The 20,071-nt window shown below is 35.3% G+C and overlaps 1 protein-coding gene across 1 annotated transcript in view; it reads right to left on the bottom strand.

The window, feature by feature from the left end:
- The window catches only part of LOC114303356 (nuclear pore complex protein NUP107), a 47,936-nt gene extending 37,552 nt beyond the window's left edge, over window positions 1-10,384 (bottom strand). Inside the window, 10 exon segments of the mRNA XM_082915261.1 lie at window positions 713-811; window positions 1,158-1,325; window positions 1,393-1,485; window positions 1,786-1,944; window positions 4,525-4,650; window positions 4,738-4,771; window positions 5,734-5,847; window positions 6,742-6,811; window positions 7,805-8,153; window positions 10,156-10,384. Of these exon segments, the coding sequence (XP_082771387.1) occupies window positions 713-811; window positions 1,158-1,325; window positions 1,393-1,485; window positions 1,786-1,944; window positions 4,525-4,650; window positions 4,738-4,771; window positions 5,734-5,847; window positions 6,742-6,811; window positions 7,805-8,153; window positions 10,156-10,233 (1,290 nt within the window). The 5' untranslated portion in view covers window positions 10,234-10,384.
- Between the last annotated feature and the right edge of the window lie 9,687 nt (window positions 10,385-20,071).

The following is a 20,071-nucleotide window of genomic DNA, read 5'->3' as shown; positions in this document are numbered from 1 at the left end:
CCTTGACCCTCTCAACTTCCGCATAAAACCCATGGACTCTTCCATTCTCCCACCACTCCTTGAAATAAGCTTGAAAAGAGCGATTTTCCAGCCATACGCTCTCGAATCTAAAGGGGGTCTGGACCCCATTTGAAGGGACAACTCTCAAAAACCACCAGGCAATGGTCCAAAACAACTCTTGGCGCTACCTCTTTCCGTAAATTAGGAAACAACTCCTCCCAACCCAAAGTATGATGAAATCTATCCAACCTACAACAAACACGATTCTCTTGAAGATTAGACCAAGTAAACCAAGCATTACTCAAGGGTAGATCAATCAACTCACTCTTATAAAGGAATCGAAATCCCACATACTTCTATTTGTGGAAACCCCATTGAGCTTTTCTGAAATCAGCCTAACCAAACAGCCTCCTCAATATATATTATACATATATATATATATATATATATGTTGCAATCCATGTTGTAGAAGCTAAATAGACATGCTTAGAATCAAAACCACAACTGGGAGAGCTTCTGCATATGCTCATATGCATTTTATGCCAAGTAATAGGTAGGAGGAATAAATAGTTGATTGTTCTTACAAAAAGCTCAAAAGATGTATCAAAGCAAATTATGGGTGAACAAAAACTGAGAAAAAAAAATTATTCACCCAAAAAAAAATAACTAATAAAAAATTAGAAGGTAACATCATTAAGGAGCAAAATATTACCTCCCAGTCTGTACAAATAGGAAGAATACGCTTCAAGTTACTACACTTGGCTGCATATACTGCTGTTTCATATTTCCCACCATCTTGCTCTGCAATTCTCTTCAATATAAGAAGGCATAGAAGAAAGAAAATCACTCAATTGATCAAACATTTTTTAATGGAGATATGGCAGCATCTTATTAAGCTACGAATATTGAGAATCTCCAAACAACAAGAGCAGAAAACAATTTACAATAACATCAATTGTCTCCCAATCTTACAAGAGAAAGTGAACAAGATTTGATTTATCAATCAATGGGAGTTGCTGAAGAGAAAACTTAGAGCCACAAAATATTGAGAAAAAGGGAGCACAAGGAATTTGTGTGCGACATTTATAGAAATCATTGTAACTGCATAAGAAAGTTCATTCACAGAAAGTACTTTGATTAAATATTTTTCCCCATACCTCTGATACACAATAGGTAGCCCATTTCCAAAGGCGCCATTGGTGACCAATGCCACTTTCAAGTTCAATAGCTTGCAGAGTTCTATTATTTCCATTTTTTACCAGGGCTTCAACTGATGGACATAGGTCCAACCCTCCAAATGGGCATAGAGTTGCAGCTCTCCATGGCTGTCCAAAGGGAATTTAATATCACAATGGCACTGGAAGTTTACAACCTCAAAAAAAATTTGCATACCTGTCCAGCAGACCGGCAAAGATCACATGCCTCCTCTAGTCTGCCAGCCCTTAACAAAGTCCAGACATCTTCCAGAAGAGATTCATCTTGTTTCTGTTGATATTAAAAAAAATAAAATAAATAAAAAACAATTCTATCAAATAATAAATAAATAAACAAATAATACATTTCAAAAAATGTTAAAAATCTTCTAGATCTACTAGTTTCAGGAAAATTGAAGCCAACAAGATGAACGGCATAGGATACAGATACAGTGCTGAACAGATGTGAAAAGGACTTTAATATATTGAAATGTAATCAAAATTATATTCAAAATGTACTACAACAGACCACAAGCAGTTCATCGGTGAAATAAAATTATATATATTGAGACAATTGCTCATCGAAAAGTACTTTATCATCGGGTAGTTGTTCAGCATGTTCACACGTTGGAGCATCAAAATCCAAGTGATGAACAGTTTTTGGTTTTGAGACACCTTTCTTTAGAGCACGTTGGGTATGACGCCAGACCCCAGAGCTGGGGAGATAAGTACCAACATGAGAACCTCTCACCTGCAAAGACAACCAACAGTTATGCCAACCATACCAAAGAACTCCTAATCCAATTTTAGTCAAATTATTGTGAAGTTTAAACTATCAGGGAAGAACCAAGGAAATCAAACAATTATTTTTAAATACAATCTTCTTCAAAGAAGATATATGACTAAATGGCTGCTGAATGGTTCTTTGGTATTCTGTCTAGATATTGATAATAGGACCCAACATAGCTTAATCATGGTTTGATCCTTCTGCTTCGGGCCAACCACATGTTCAAATATGAAAACTGAAAGTCAACCGGGCTAAAAAAACAATGTGAATGAGAGCCACAAAATTGTCATCCCATAGCGTATGTTTTCATTAAGACGTCTCCATTTTCATTTTGCATGACCAGAAAGCTTAGTCAACATTTGCTTACCCATCCCACAACTGGTGGTATTAATGAAATCTCCAGCATCCATCCATACCAATCAATCATCCATTTCAGCCTCCTCTGTTTTAATTAAAGTTCGCCCTTATGAGTGTGTTATTCCGTCACTTCCTGGATCTTGTACATCAATAAAGCACACCCTTTGCCTTAATTGACTTTCTTCCAATTCGATACATATGCTTGATCCCACACAACAATGTTTCTACTTTCATCATGAAACTAACTCATGGATATTTCCTTTCATCTGCGCTTTTTTTTATCTAACAATTGATAGATAAAATCAGCAGTCTTCGTAATTTGTTGGACAGTGGCTATCCATTATCATTACACCCTCACCACCTGGACCCAGTTCTTCAAAATCCTTTTACCAACTCTAGTCTTGCTTCTCATATATACCCATTGAAATCTAAAGCATCTCAACTTAAATCAAGGCAATCAAGCTCTAAACTATCACAGTCTCTACTAGTCAAACTAGTGATCACAAATGGCAAACAACATGGGATCTCTTCCCTGAAGTGCCTGACCAATCCAACCATAATCAATCCAAAAGAAGACCTTCCCTATGCAACCTTAACCTAGTGTAATTAAGAATCACTTTGGTGGACTTCTTGCCCCCCATGTAATGACTCCATCAAAAGCCACAAAACAATATGAAGATGCTCATCTTTCCTTCAGTTGCATAACATAACAATAACTTCCATGGATAACCAACATAATACCAAACCACATAATATACTACTATTCTTGTCTCATTTCTTGACCTTTGCTCAGTCACCCTCTTAGTTTCACAGCACACCTAATAAATTTCACATAGCACTTGATGCAGCATTTATATCCCTCTTTATTCCTTCTCTTTTCTCTCATCATATAAAATACCTCCTCTATTCCACATGCAGATATCATCAATACTTTTTTACTTATAAAATAAATTAAATAAATGCTCCCTAGTTAAATATAATTTATTCCACTGTAATAGTGCAAACCTCAGTTTTGTTACGCTTCATCTTACAATGAGACTATTCTTACCTTCAAAGCCCTCAATTAAAACCCCAATGCCTTTCCCATATCTGTAAATTGCTCCCAAAAAAAAAAAAAAAAACAGATACAGTTCCTAAAAACAAGGAAGTCAATAATTTCAGCTGCAATGTGTTCCCCTATGTGGTTTATTGGGTAAATAATGAATGCAAAGTTGACACTGTTCCACATCCTTTAATTTCTTCATGACACAAGCATTTGATCCCCACCCATGATGCATATAATCTAATCCATCTCTAGTTTCTAGATGACTTATTGTAGTAAGTACATGCATGTCTTGATCACCACACACCATAGTTGTAAACTTACAATATGGATCGTCATGTGAATTTTTATATATCTTAGACTTACTAGTCTCCATTTAAATATAATTATCTACTTAAGTTCTCCCTTTTCCAAGACTATATCATGCTTTGCAACCTTCCCACCAAACAGCCTTCTGAACTACAATGTATTAAAACAAAATTTTGCTTTCAGTATACAATTTACAATTGCTCCTGTTTAACCCTCCAAGGGCCCATCACTGCTCTCCTATAAACAGGCAATTAATGTTGCAAGTCACTGATTCTTCTACCAAATCACATTCTCCTTTTACTAATACAGAATAAAAGCTTTAGATCTTTTGCTTTCAAATTTCAGCACATAAAACCTATTACATATTTTATCTTCTTTGCCACCCAATATCTTGATAATATATTTGATTTATTAACGTGCACTGAAATCTCTCCAGGAAAAAAGTCTTTTTGATCACTAAATTGTCTGCTAATTTGGAAAGAAGGCACTCCAAGCCTTACACCTCGTTGATGTGCATGTTAAAGAAAAAAGATGTTAATTTTCACTATCTAAATCATTTGTTTACTAAAATAGACCTCAAATAAACTAAAAAATAATAACGGCTGAAAATAGCCACCTTCAACTATGATAATTTCTCTAATTGAAAAAGGAAAAAATAATTCAAGTATATGGTGGATTATGGTATCAATTCACAATAATTGACAGCTTCAGACTATCTTTTGAAATGCAACAAGAAAGACATTCAAAATCAAAATTAAATTTTAGAAAGTAAAGAAACACCAAACCATGTATAAGCATTAGACTGTCAAACCAGGAGAAAGTAGCAGAGTCATCACCTCATTATCCAAATCAAGCACTTTGGAGGCTAATCCTTCAAGCCACTGAACAATCCGGAGGCCTAATTGTGCTGTATGATCTGCAACAACAAACTGGCAAGCCTCCAAATGCGAAGTTGTAGGGGACTGTCATAAGGCATTAGATGAACTCAAAAAATAAGAGCAAGAAAACATAATGGAAAACTTGAGAGTTGACAATAGAAGATGCATCACCAGCATCAGATCTTCTGGAAGTTCTTCATTTCCTACAAGAAGATGAAAAAAATAATTTCACAAACAAGCCAACATAAACATGCAGGAGCCAACAAGAATACCTTGTCTAAACATTCAAGTACACCAAGTAACTTCAATATGCATCATTATTCCTAACTTCAATATGCATCATTATTCCTAACCAGGAAACTATGTGAGCAAATATGTAACTAAAGTTTGAACATTCTAAGATGAATGTTGGGATAGCCAATCATCTAATTTAAGAATTCAATTTGTGGGAAGTTATGTGATGATAAATGTATATAAAAGAATGACCAATTTCACCATCAAATAGAAATTTGTTTATTAAGGAAAATGATAACACTTTGTAAAGCTTTCTAAGTATTCAATTAGACATGGTATCAATATGACATGCACCAACAATCAGGAATAAAAATCTTCCAAGATTTCTAATACTAGCTGATTCATGATCCGATATTGTAACATACACCAATGTTGTCTCATGAAGATCGTTACACCATGAACCAGCAAGATTCTCAGAAGTCTACATAACTAGCCCAATTGAAACAGTGGATTAAAAGGTGAGGTGCAGAGTGGAGTGGTCAAATATTACATTGACCAAGAGAGACGAATTAATTGTAAATGCTGAAGAGAATGGTCAGATCACTTATATGCTCATATATTCAGCAGGGATGTAGCTAACAAATATAAACTTCAAGTGTGCTTTAATCTAGTAACATGGAACTACTTTTAAATCATTTTTGAATGTCACAATGCTTAAGCACAACTAAATAATTTGATACCAACAGAGAATGGATAAATTACACAAATACTTCACTCCTCAGTACATAAATCATGAAGTACGAACTTCCCAAACTTCAATGAGCATGCATTCAAGAAGTTTCAATATTGTTGTGGTGACACTGTAGAGCCCACTTTATCTATATAAAACATCAATTCTATGATAGGAACATTAATGGTAGAGATTTATTTCCTTTCCCATATAGGTACCACAAAAGAGATCAAGAAGCAGCCTCATCAAGTAAGAGTCGAGCCTTCTGCCTCATCAACTTGTCCTCCACAATTCTATGTCTTTCATTGGATCCATACCTACAGAAGTAGAGCATAGGATACAGTAAAACAACCAACCAAGATGCTAAGCATTACCAAATTTAATATGAAAAAATCAAAACAAAATATTCATGATAACTACATCCTAAGAACCTCATTCAGCACAATTCAGAGCCAGTATTTACACACACAAAAAATGTGCACTATACAAAATATTTTAGGTAGAGACCTTTCTCCTAAGAAGCATGGACACGAACACGTGACACGACACGGACAGACCGATATACTAATTTTCAAAAATGCAGGACACGACATGTCAGGGACACGCATGAAATATGTAATTTTATATATTTATTATATGTTATATATATGAATATATTATTCAAAGAATCAAAGATAATAAAAAATGTAATGTGACACTGATTCCTATAAATTTATATGGTTTTTGTTTTATTATTGTGTCTTAAATTGTTTTATTCAAACTTATAGTTAGTTTTACATGTGTATAATCAATAGCCACGTGTGTTTAGGCAATAGAAACATGTTCTCCAAGTGTTCAAAGAGTGTCTGGGTCTTTAAAAAAATTTAAAATAGGACACATTTTGAAGAGTGTCAGACACGTGTCCTAAGAGTGTCCAAAGAGTGTCGGTGTCCGACACGGACATGACACGGATACATTACCTTCTCAGAAGTATCCGTGCTTCTTAGCCTTTCTCATTGTTTCTTTCTTTATAAACTAGAAATGAGACTTCCTCCTCCCTTGTCTACCCACCTCCTATTTTCATCCTAATAAAGATATGTTTCTCGTGCATGCACAATAAAATACTACAATAATATTCAGAATACTCAACATGCTACAGTGGTACATGTGCACACATTCCGAAAGAAAACTCTTCAACAGAAATACAAATATACGAGAAGTGTGAGACCCACCTTATTGACTTTGATACATTGCGGCAAGATCTCTCAAATTGCAATATCAGATTAGGGATAGGCATCAACCCTATGATACACAGAATGTCAACTGTAAGATACACAAGGGAATCATAAATGTCATTCATAATAAGTTTTGTGGCAGGAGAAACTTGAGCACAGAAAGGAAATTCTGAACATTAGTGTAATAATTTAAAATGTGAAACAAGATAAAGCATTCATGCAGCTTTCAAAGAAGCAAATCAATAATCTTTGTAAGCTTCTCAAGTTTACCATCTTAGGTCCAAAATCCTCCAAAACATTCTCCAGGAGTTATGGAATGGAAATAAATATTAGGTTAGCACCAAACAGTTACTAGATCAGCATCCGACATGGCTTAGAATAACATAAATAAAAAATTTAAAGATTTTGTAATATGTAAAATAACAATTTAACTAGAGGATAGAAAAGTTGAGTCAAAATGAACTTCAATTGAGGTCAAAATCAAATTTCATTTCTAAAGAAGATCATAAGCATCAAGCAATTTGAAAAGTTACCATACCAATTTTAGCAAGTAATTAAATGTCTATCCCAAAAACAACAAAAAAACCAAGTAGCATTGCACCATTTCATCATCATGCAATCCTAAATGGATATATACCATAATGTATAACACAAACAGAAAAACTCCACATAGGGGTGAACTTGGATTTACACATAATTAAACACAAAAACAGTGGCATCACATATGCAAAAGCATAATCAAATAGTTCCTGAAACTCCAAAAGATTAATGCACTTGATGAATTGCCCTCTTTGATGTCACTGAATCCACAATAATTAAAGTTCAATTTTTTTTTTTTAAATGATCCACTCAGCTCCAAAATTGATAAACATTAATTAGATTCAAGAAAACATTTTGTGATCTCACACCTACATAAACTAGCATAGGTTAGATGAATAAATGCAACTTAAACACATCCTTCAAACCTGGTCAAAATCTATAACCATTGACGCAAGAGACCAATCCACATGCAAAAACAGAGAAAATTGTGATTTTAATTGAGGAATTTTACTTCAAGCACCTTGGAGAGCAGAATCAAGTAGAGAAGCAAATAAAGTAAAAGTTGTATCTCCACCATCTGACAATGCATCATCCTCATGCTTGCAAGATTTTAATGAACAACTTCCAGGTCGACGTATCGAATCAGCAGCAGCATCTCCAGCCAATGATTTTCTCCACAAAGCAGATTGTGTCTTTGCAGGTGTTCTTTCTAATTGATCAAAATCAAAGCTCTCAACCTCTTGTTTGATATCTTCAAGAAAAAGTGCAGCGTTTGGCCGCCTTTCAATGCTCTGCCCATCATACAAAATCCTGGTTCCACTGAACTTAGAAACTGAATTGTCGTGACTGGAAGTTGAGTGCCTTTTTCCTACACATTGCATAATCATTTAGCGCAGGTATGCACAAGCGAAATACAATAAATCCTGTAATTTGTTAAAGCAGTGTTGGTAAAAACGCACATAAAGTGCAATAATAGAAGAGCTTTTAGTAGGTAAAATGAAGCGTATTTACAACACTGCACTAAAAACATTCTATCTAATAAGCTTAAATCGAGCTTTTTTTTTATATATTTTAACATATATAATTTATTAGCTCTACTTTTAGATTACAATGATGATGGTGGTATGCTTAATGAGAATGATCATTATACACTTATAGGATTGTATTGCATTGCTTGTGTTAGGCATGGACCACTAGTGTTTTTCAATTTTGGCTTTTAGATATATTTTTATTCAAGCATATACTTCATTTTGATCATGACTATCAAGTATCATGATTGAGAATATTTTGTAATTGTGAATATTTGGTAAAGCACGTGAGAAATTATATAAAAAGATTTGTTTAAATGGTATATGATTAGTTGGTCACTTGTAATATTATCCATCAATAATTGTTTTCAAATTTAAAGATATTGGCAAGTGATGCAAAGTATAAGAAGCTCAAGGAAGCGTAAATTCAAAGAAGTGACAATATTAGAAAGTTGGCACGATTTCAAAGAAAAACCAATAGGAACCATATATAATCATATTTCTAATATTATTAGAGTGTTATTTTATTATTATTTTTAAGTTTTCTAGGATTTTTAGGGCAGGGGTATTTTGGTAATTTTTATATTTGCTGACATGGACTGTAGGGGTTGCCCATGGGTTGTCTTGTGGATCAAGTTATTTAATTAGTTTTAATTTATTGTTCTTATTTGGCCTTAAATTAGTTTTGAAAGTCACAGTATTTTTAGTAGTTTTCTTTTTTAGTTCTAGTTGGAATAGGAAATCTCTAAAGCTTATATAAAGTCGTGTAATGCTTCTAAGTTAATAGAGTTGATATTAGAGAATTTTAGAAGCTTTGAAACTTTCTTATGGATTGTGTGACGCAATCAAATCCTAGGTACCAAGAAGCACAGACATGGACACGCGACACAACACATATGCGATACGAACATGCAGACATGCCAACTTTCAAAAAATGTAGGACATGCAGGGAACACGCATGAAATATATAATTTAATATATTTATCATATGTCACATATATGAATATGTCATTCAAAAATAATAAAAAATGAAATATAACACTTATTTTATAAATTTACTTTGTTTTTTCTTTTATTATTGTATCCTAAGTTATTTAGTTCAAGCTTGTAAGTTATAACTAGTTTCATGTGTGTCTAATCGGTGAACACTTGTGTTTAAGCAATGGACACATGTGTCCTCCAAATGTCCGGATCTAAAAATCTTTTAAAAAAATAGGACACATTTTGACGAGAGTCAGACACATGTCGGGAAGTGTCCAACGAGTGTCAGTGTCCGTGCTTCTTAGCCTAGGTGTGATTCCTAGAACTATCTTCTTCTTCTCCTTCTCCTATTATGTTTTCTGCACTTTGACATTAAAATCAGCCCCAAAGCTCACTGTTGCTGCTATCTCTATTTGTCCTACATCAACAAGCCTATGCAAATTTGAACTACAACATTTGTACAACTGAATAAGACTCTAACCATTTCAGTTAAAAGGCTAAATATATTGCTATTTGACTTTTTAACTTTTTATTATATATGTTATGAATCATTATCATTATATATTATTTTCTTTGAGCTTTGCACCTACGCTCCAAGATGCCTCTGCGTTCAATAACGCTTTCACCAATTCATTATTCACCAACACTGCCTAAGAGCACAATGCACTAATACTACGGGGAAATAAATGTGGTTAGACCAAATTGATGGAAATAAATATGAACAACCCAAATGATACTGGTTGAAATTGGGCATTTTAAGGATACAAAGGGGTTGTTATAATAGTGAAGCAGAAATAGACGGAAAAAAGCGACTAGTACTGAAATGGAAAGCGTATGGTATGGTAAATAGAATATAATACCCATAACGACGATAGCGTTCTCTGGTGCTGAGATCTTCGGGGTCGAAGTAGCTGGGAGAAGTCTCCATATCAACCTCCATCGCTACAAATATTGGCTGTGGAAATCCTTAAAACCCTATAAATCACTTCAATTGTGTGTCCAGTCTGGCTTGGATCCAAGATAGAGAGATACAAAGGGTTTAGGGTTTAGAGAGAGACAAAACCAGAGGGAAGAAAGGGAGGAGTAGGGAGAAAAAATTGGCTAATGCATGTCACGTAACGCACCGATCAAATTCAATAATAGGCTGGCTAGCATCTTTTATCTCCAAACCGCATTTGGCCTTTTTGGGGAAGTGCGTTAAAAATTAATTTTTAATTCATTTCTCTTTTCACATAAAAAAAATTAAAAAATTAAAAACTCAATAAATTAAAAACTCAACTAAACTCAACTTTAATTATCTTTCTAAAACGCTCTTTTGTTTGGTGTTTTCATTTGCGTTCGTCAATTTTTTAAATCAATCCTTACTTTTTTCTCACATTTTTTTAGTTTAGGCTTTCATGTCAAAAATTTGAATTTGAATTCTTTTTATTTAAAAGTCTTTGCATGAAAATAGAAAATTTCTATTTTCACATACTTAATTATCTCAATTCATATCATTTCTTAATACACACACTTTGTAATTTAATTATTAATTAATTTTCTCAATTCATATACTAAATGTATCAATTATACCATTCACTCATATTATTATACACACACCCCTTCAACTCTCCTTTCACACACTTGTCCCTCCTTCCATACGCTACCTACTGTTACGGTTTGAAAATTTGTAGATCCACAGTTCTACAACAGTCAAAGTGAAGACCCACATTGAAGAACCAAAGTCCTCTATTGAAGACCTCCATTCCATTAAAGACCTCTATCGACAACACCATGGAAAAGACTTCATTGCATTGTTAAAGGTGAATAATCATTCCATTTTGTTATTGCATTTAACATTTTATTATTACATTTATCATTTCTAGACATTTATGCACTCTATTGCCATAAAACTCTCGTTTTTTCTTTCAACTTTTGCGATTTTAAGTTTTCGGTCCCGGTCTTCCGAATTTATGTGTTTATTTCAGAAATTTACTTCTGAATAATATTTACTAATTCGCCAGGTTAGTTTCAAATAAAAACAAAAATATCGATGGTTGAATTCCGAATTTAACAAATTATTTTAGTTCCGTAGTTCTGAATTTTGTCAATTTTTTCAACAGTAGATTTTCCGAATGATGTATTTTGTTTCGGTACTACAGTTCCGAATGATTTATTTATTATTTATTTATTTATTTATTTAGACAACATTACACGTGGAGCTTGGGTTCATTTATGTTTAAAAAATGACAAGATTGGAGTGCTGTTGAGAGTTTGATTTTGTGAATGGGAGTAGAAGCAAATCTGTTGTGGTGCACTGACATGGAAGCTAGTATTATTCACTGAAATTCATGCCATCATTTTATTCTTTTAGGTCTATTTTTTCCCTTTTCGGTTCCTCTTTTCCAACTATTTTATTTTATTTTATTTTACTAGTGAGATTTGAACTCAAATTTCATGTAAGTAGAGAAGACACCCTAGTCTAACCTCTAATGTTATTGCTATATTGGTTAATGACTACAATTTGACTATTTCATTGTATTTTTATTAGAGTGTTTTCAATCTAAATGCTCTATTGGGTTAATAAGAACAATTTTGCTTATGCAGATGGATGCCGGTCCCAGTCAACGTTGGTCAATAACAACTTCGAATAGAAGACTCCGTGAATTAGAAAATGCTAAACATGGATGTGGACATGGACAGCTCGAGTGCATGATGATGATGCACACATTGTCATGGATGATGATACTATACACAATGCACCAGTTATGGACAATATTGCTATAGATGATGACCCTACTGGTGATGATGTTGACATTGTTTATGAAGATATCCTTACTCAGCCATTTCCAAGAGGGCCAGCTGATCTGTCAATCTTAAAAGTTTTAAAAGTCATGTTGCCGCAACTATTTGGAATGGTGCTGATGAAATAGGGCCCTTGAAGTGTCATAATCACTTGTCTAAGATTCGTTCGTGGTCATGGTTGGAACAAGGCAATACTGCTACATTTGTAAACATTGTGGAGTTGTCAGGACTTGCACACTTAGCTCGTTGCACATACCACTTTGTCAACAAAATCGTTGTGTCCAATTTTGTTGAGAGATAGCAACCGAAGACAAACACATTCCATTTGACTATTGGAGAGATGACTATCACATTGGACAATGTCACTACTATCCTATGGCTTCCCTTTGTAGGCAAATCTATTAGCATGTGCAAGTTGTCAAAAAGGTGGGCTATTGCATTAGTAGTTAATACGTTGAAAATTGATGAGCAAAAGATCAGACATGAGATGTCTAGTGCTGGAGGCAATTCAGTGAGGCTTGAGTGATTGAGGGCACACTTTCACAATGTTACAGACGATTATTCAATGGAAAGAATTGCATATACATGTAGAGCATACTTGCTATTTTTGTTGAGTTGTACACTTTTCAGTGACAAGACTGATACTAGGGTCCTCATTGTTTATTTGAGTTTGTTATCCGATTTGATGACTATACCTTCATATGCTTAGGTACTCCTGCATTAGCATACTTATACAAATAGTTGGGGTACACTAGTAGGTCCAATGTGAAATAAATAGCCAGTTACATGACACTTCTTGAATGATGGATTTATGAGCACTTTCGTAGATTCTGACCACACCTCAATATGAATTATGCTCAACACATGCCACATGTTTACCGTTGGACTTCTCAGAAAGAGTCTAGTGAAGAGATACAGTTGCAGGCTTTTCAAGAGAAGCTTAATAGGTTGGGTGTACACAATATAAGGCCTTGTTTGGCATATACTAAAAAAGTCAAAAAGTCAAAAAATCACTATCCTATTTAAGTCACACATCTTATTTAAGTCACATCACCTCTCTACCACATCACTTCAAACCCAATCCATATTTCATAAAAAGTCAAAAAGTGCACTTATTTAGAACATCCCAAACATCTCGTAAGTTAAAAAGTCCTTCGAAATTGAAACTTTATTTTATGCAAATTTTATAGTTGTTATATCTTATAGTTGTTATTGTTTGTAGGTTATTTGGGATCCGTATCAGAGTTTCAGAGATGTCTATCTGTGTCATCTAGTTATGTTCTACCACGGTTGCCTGAAGTGTTTGGAAGTAGTTGAACAATATCACTTTGATAAAGTTTTAAGACAGTTTGGCAGAGTGCAAACAATCCCTAATCCATCACTTGGCCCTATGCGTACTTCTTAAGGAGCCATAGCTCCATGCTACAATGTTATGTATGCATACTTGGACATCATTTAGGAGACATGGGACAACCATGTGTTATCTGAGTAGAGGAGGACTACACCGATATGGCAGCCTTAGGGTTGTGTTTATAGTTACATGGATTGGTACCAAACTATTACCCATATGTATTGTCACGACCTGAACCCGCTTCCATGGGTTAAGGACATAACCGGCCAGTAATCCTGAGATTACCTACGGCCTCAAACCAAACCAGACATAACTCATCAGAGTAAAAAGGGCCAAACGAAAGCAAAATTTAAAACTTCGTCCGTAGAGCTGTGCTTACATGGCACGCCATAATAAACCATACATATATCTGTTAATAACTCACATCAAAATATGTACCAACACAAAACTCTGTACACACAGGATCATTCAAGTCTAAGTCAGCCAATCAAAGCTATATACAAACGTGTCTAAAGTCTTCGCCAACATGACAAAATAAAACAAGATAGCAAAAGGGCGGAGACGAGTCTCGTGCGTGAAACGTAAGGGCTGACTCTTCAAAACCTTGGTTGTTCCACACAAACTTCACTGGGGCTGGGTTTGGACCTCTCTTGGCTCACCTACAAACACATGAATGAGCGTGAGCAAAAGCCCAGTGAATAATATCGACTAAAGAAGATACATTAGAACAACATACATCAGACGGCCTTGGGCCCAATTCATGTCAAACGGCCTTTGGCCCATTTGTCTTCCATTCATGTCAGACTGGCCTTTGGCCCAACCATTCTTTCAATCATGTCAAACTGGCCTTTGGCCCATTCATTCTATCATTCATGTCAGACTGGCCTCTGGCCCATTCATTTATCATTCAGATCATACTGGCCTCTGGCCCATGCATTTATCGTTCGGGTCATACTGGCCTCTGGCCCATTCATTTATCATTCAGATCATACTGGCCTCTGGCCCATTCATTTATCATTCGAATTAATGAACTTATAAGACTTACATAGAAGTAAGTAATAGGACAAATAACATGCTTCAGATATCTTTATTAAGATATTACTCACAGTGATCGGCTGGTTGATTTGCCCTGAAGCTTGACCCTACACATCATATAACACATATGGGTCACAAATGATTCAATCCGTTCTTAATTCACATATTCCTCTTTAGGTTTCATTCTTATCCTTTTAACACATTAATAATGCTCAATGCATGCCTAAGAGTGCTTGAAAGTGAAAGAGAACGGAAAACGAAGCACATAATGCATTTTCAAAATTTTAGAAATAGGGGTCCCCGCTCAAGCGTGGACTTCCTCGCTCGAACGAACCCAATAAGTCTGCAAAAGTTCTGGCTACCTTGATTTTACGCTCGAGCGTGGACTTGGGCGCTCAAGTGAAAAGTCATCCTACATAGCTCCCCGCTCGAGCGTGAACTTCCCTAGTCGCGCGAACACCATGTCTGCAAAAAAAAATACTGGGAGCCTGAATTTTACGCTCGAGCGGCGGTTTCCCCGCTTGAGCGGACATCATGAATTCTGGGTTTTCCAACAATGTTCTTGAGCTCAAACTTGCTATTCAAAAGCTCTAAACACATGATTTCGGTCCAAAACATGCAATTACATTATATAGCACATGGATGTAAACAGCATGAAGCCAATCACCCAAAATCATGGTCCAATTATTCAAAATCAATCATGGCTCATGCTTTCAACCTCATATAAGCTCCACATTTTTAATAATCAAACATGCATGCAAATTTTGACTTCATTTCTATTTTAAATGATGCAAATGGTGTCCATTCTCATGAAACTTAACAAAAACATGCTTGAATGTATTATCCAACCCTCAATCTTTTATAATTGACATGCTACATGTTAGATTATACAAATTTATGGCAATTCATAGCAATTCTATGCATGCATGTGCATATCTCATCAAAATCAACACAACTCATGATCTAACTCACCATTTAGTCTTCAATTCACAAAAACACAACTCAAACTCATGAGCTAAAGGTTGATTACTCACCTAGGAGCTTTAATCTTCCAAACTTATGCTTAACTCTTGAGTTGGTGTCCAAATCACTCAAGTTCAAGATCAAAACTTCAATTGTTTCCCTCTCTCCCTCTCTAGCCGATCCTCACTCTCCTTCCTTAGAGCAATTTTCGGCTCAAATGAACAAAAAGGGAAATTGAGTGTGTAGTGCCCCTATTTATAGGTCCCATTAGTCACAATTGATTAAAATTAAATAATCGAGCACTATAATACCAATTTAATCTATTTAATTTGATCTAAATCAATTTTCAATTAAATTTCACCGTAGGCTCTAAAAATTACGCCAATCACAACGGCGCAATCAATTTCGGATTTGGTGGCCGATAAGGCCTTCAATTTAAATTCCAAAGCAGGTAATCAAATAGATATTCCTATGGTGAACAGATAGAAATTCAAAACCACATATATTCATATAAATGGCACATAAAATCATATCAAATACATAATCAAATTCATAACAAGGACCAATTAGCATATTAAGGGACAGGGTTATCACATGTATGTTCAAAACCTAGTGAATATTCATCATTATCAGTATCCTAGCCAAGATGCACAGGTATCATCTTTTTCATTTACATTACAACTTATGTATGTAAACTGTTCAGACAATGTATATAATGTTGTACTTGTTCTCTTAATGTAGCGTATGTCACAGATATATTAGATTACTTATCCTTTCATTGAGTCTGGCTATGAGGACAGTGTTGAACATCCGATAGGCTTTACTATGCAATAGATGCAATTGAACACCTTTTGCATGATCAGCACATTGGTGAAGTTGCACCTAGCACATCTACTCAGGATCGGTCTGCACTTTGCTCTTCTACTGCATATCGTTTTGGAGCACATTACACTCACCGATCACGTAGTTGATAGTAGTTCATAATGTTATATTAGGTATTTTGTGATGGTGTTGGTGGATGTACAAGGAGACAAATATTATTATTATCTTTGGATTATGTACTTTTTGGATACTTTAGTAGATTTAGTAATTTACTAGTAGGTATTTATCAGTGGTACTCTTTAATATTATTATTACTCTTTGTATTATGTATAAGAAGACATGTATTTTGTGATGATGTGGATGGATTGAACTACTAGTTGATATTATTTTGTCTTTTTGGATACTTGTTGGTTAATATTATTACTCTTTAACAGTAGTTGCACTTGGTTAATATTATTTTTATTACGTTTTGTGTTCAAACAATGTAAACAATATGATATCCATTTCATACATAAGACAACTATAACTTATGTGATATTCCATCAAAAAATGGCCATTACAAAATCCAAGGGCAAAATGATATCCATTTCAGAACTCCGTGCTATTATAAATCATAAAAACTAATCTCTTAAATCTTTTAAATATTTTAGAACTTCTCTCTAATACATCAGTCAGTGTCAACCATATCAAATGTCTCTCGAGTAGCTACATTAGGTCCTATGTTATCTTTGAATTTCTAAATGTGGCTAACATATGCATTCTCCTATTTTGATGCACAAGGGTGATGGTGAACTCGCCAAAGCACAACAATGGGAGGAACTGGATGATCGGCCTCCAAAAATACCTGCACGAACATGTAATGAAATTGTCATATCTGAAACCCGCCCCTATAGTTTTAGCGTCGTAACCGGCCAGTAATCATTGAATTACCAAAGGCCTCTAAACAAAATAACATATAATTAGTGGTTGTGGAAGCAAATATATAAAACACATTGTCCATGGAGCTGTGCTGACGTATATGGAACAAAAATTTAAACTTTATATACAAATATGTGACGTCAAAAATAAAGTCGTCTTACGTCACATTCATTACAAATGGAGCAAAAAGGGAACTGAGCCCCATATACAAATGAACAAAAGTTTGCTCGTATATCAACAGAAAACAAAGTCTTAAACATTTACAAAACATGGCCATAAGGCTTAACTTAATCCGAAACCCCCTCGGGAGGTACAAAAAGGTAGCTGACACACCAAAACTCCAGGCAGCAGCTAGGCCCGGTCACGTGCCTGGTCACCTACATACATAATATAAATAGTGAGCGGAAGCCTAGTGAATAATAACAGAGTAAAGAATTTAATAAATGATATCCTATAGAAGATTTTGAATCAGAAACAAATTCAGTTCCGCATACTTAACTAGAGATTAGAGCAGTTATATATGGTATATCCATTTAGCCGTCATATCATATCAAATTTGCATAGTCGGTACCGACGACCACGGAGGTCCACATCTTGTGCACACATCTTGTGCACAAGTAGCCATGGTACTGTTACCCCCAAGCAAGGGCCACGTGAACATAGGCCTTGGTATTGTTACCCCCGGGCAAGGGCCACATGAGTATAAGCCACAGTATTGTTACCCCTAGGCGAGGGCCACGTGCATATCAGCCACGGTATTGTTACCCCCGAGCGAGGGCCACGTAAACTATAGATGCCACAATCACATTTCAGAAAAATGGACACTCATTCATGATTTACAGATAGCATTCCAAATAGCATTTCAGAAAAACAGATCTTATTACATCATATAGAAAATAAATAAAGTTGAACATAACTTTACTAAGTTAATACTCATAGTTGGCTTCAGAGGCAGACATACAGAGTAGAAAAAGCTTACGGCGTGTGACCTACACAAACATAAAAGATACATTCTTGAAACATACACTCGGATATAACTTAACCCAATACATTCATTCTTAGTATGTTTCTAAGTCTTATCCTTATTATTATGTCTTAACCATGGCCTATGAATGCCTAGGACGCAATGAGGCTGCTGAAATGTACTTGAAAACACTTAGGCAATATACTGAAAATAGGGGCCTTGCTCGAGCGCAACTTTTTTCGCTCGAGCGGAGGTTAAAAATGTGAGTAGTCGCTCAAGTGTAACTTCCTTCGCTCAAGCGGTCTGTAAATTCAGCAAAAGTACTGGTTGTGTGAATTCTTCGCTCGATGGCCACTCGATGATCGCTCGAGCGTGAGACTGAGGTCCTCGCTCGAGCACAACTCTTGTCGCCCGAGTGATCTACAAAAATGGTAAACTTCTGGGAGCATGTATTTTACACTCGAGCCAACTTTTGGTCGCTCGAGCAGAGGTGCAAGACACAGAGTGGTCGCTCGAGGGAATGAGTAAAATCTGGAATTTCTAGATTGCTCTTCTTTGTTCAAAATTTGAATTCAACACATCAGAACTCATCCTTTTGGGCAAAAAACTTAAGAAAACTTGTGTGTGAACTTGGAAAACATCGAGAATTCAAGATCATTTCGTAAAATCAAGGCCCAAAAGCTTGCCAATTGTGCAAAACAAAACTCAATTCGTTGAAAACATAACATGCATAAGATGGTTTGGCTTCAAGGCTTCCAAGACATGATCATTTGGTATAAAATGATGCAAAACAAGATGAATTCTCAAAACAAAGGTAGACTTAGCACATGCATGTGAGAATTACTTGAAATTTAACTTAAAATGTAAGCAAATGTGCATGCATGCATAATATGGCTCAAGTTCATCTATTCTGGCTCAATCCTTGCATTATTCAACTAAATTCTCTTGAATTTATGGTCTAGACATCATAGTATACAATTCAAGGGTGGAATTCCTACCTCAATCTCTCAATGAAGCTCTAGTTGGTGAATTCTCTAAGGTTCCATACCAATTTCCTTGAATTGTCTAGCAATTTCTTTCAAGCTCAAGTGTTGATCTCAACCCTCTTGGTCTCTTCTTCCTCTCTCTCACGTTTGTCTCTTGTAGGCTTAAAGATTATGATGAATAGGTGACTCAAGTGGTGTGTATAGGCCTTATATAGGCTTGCTTAGGAAATTTAATTAATCTTAACTTAAGTTAAGCAAATTGACTTTAATTATTTTTTAATGCGTTCCAAATCGAATTTTAATTAAACTTACCATAAAATTCTAAAAATTCTAATTATCACAGAAATCAAGTCAATTTCCTAATTGGATGCCGATAAGGCCTTCAATTCGCAAAACAGAACAAAATCAGAGACAGATATTCCTACGCAAAACAGATAGAAACTCATATAGCACATAACACATGCAATTAATAATTTTCACCTTAATTACTCATTAGGCATTCTTACTCATGGTTTAACGGTTAATCATCGGTCGGGGTTGTTATAGTCTTCTCCCCTTAAAAGAGTTTGGTCCTCCAAACTCGAATTACCTTCGTTTTGGAAGAATACCGGATCTAGAGGGAACAAATCTAGGTGCCTCTTCATCATATCTTCCTCGATCTCCCAAGTCACATAAGTCCCTCCATGGTTTTGCCAATCAATCTTCACCAATGGGATTTCCTTGTTTCTTAATCTTTTGATTCGGCAATTAACAATCTGTATTGGCCTCTCTTCGTACGTATTGTCATCTTTCAGAAGTACATGAGTCGGCTCAATTACATGGAATAGATCTCATAGATATTCCCGAAGCATCGAAACATGAAAAACATTATGCATATGTTCCCTGACCGTCGGTAGGGCTACCCGATACGTCACTGGGTTGATCTTCTCAAGGACTTCGTATGGCTCAACATATC

Source organism: Camellia sinensis, chromosome 2, assembly GCF_055761805.1.
Source record: "Camellia sinensis isolate YWXY chromosome 2, ASM5576180v1, whole genome shotgun sequence".
Classification (NCBI taxonomy): Eukaryota; Viridiplantae; Streptophyta; class Magnoliopsida; order Ericales; family Theaceae; genus Camellia; species Camellia sinensis.
This window is presented reverse-complemented; position numbering and strand designations above follow the sequence as displayed.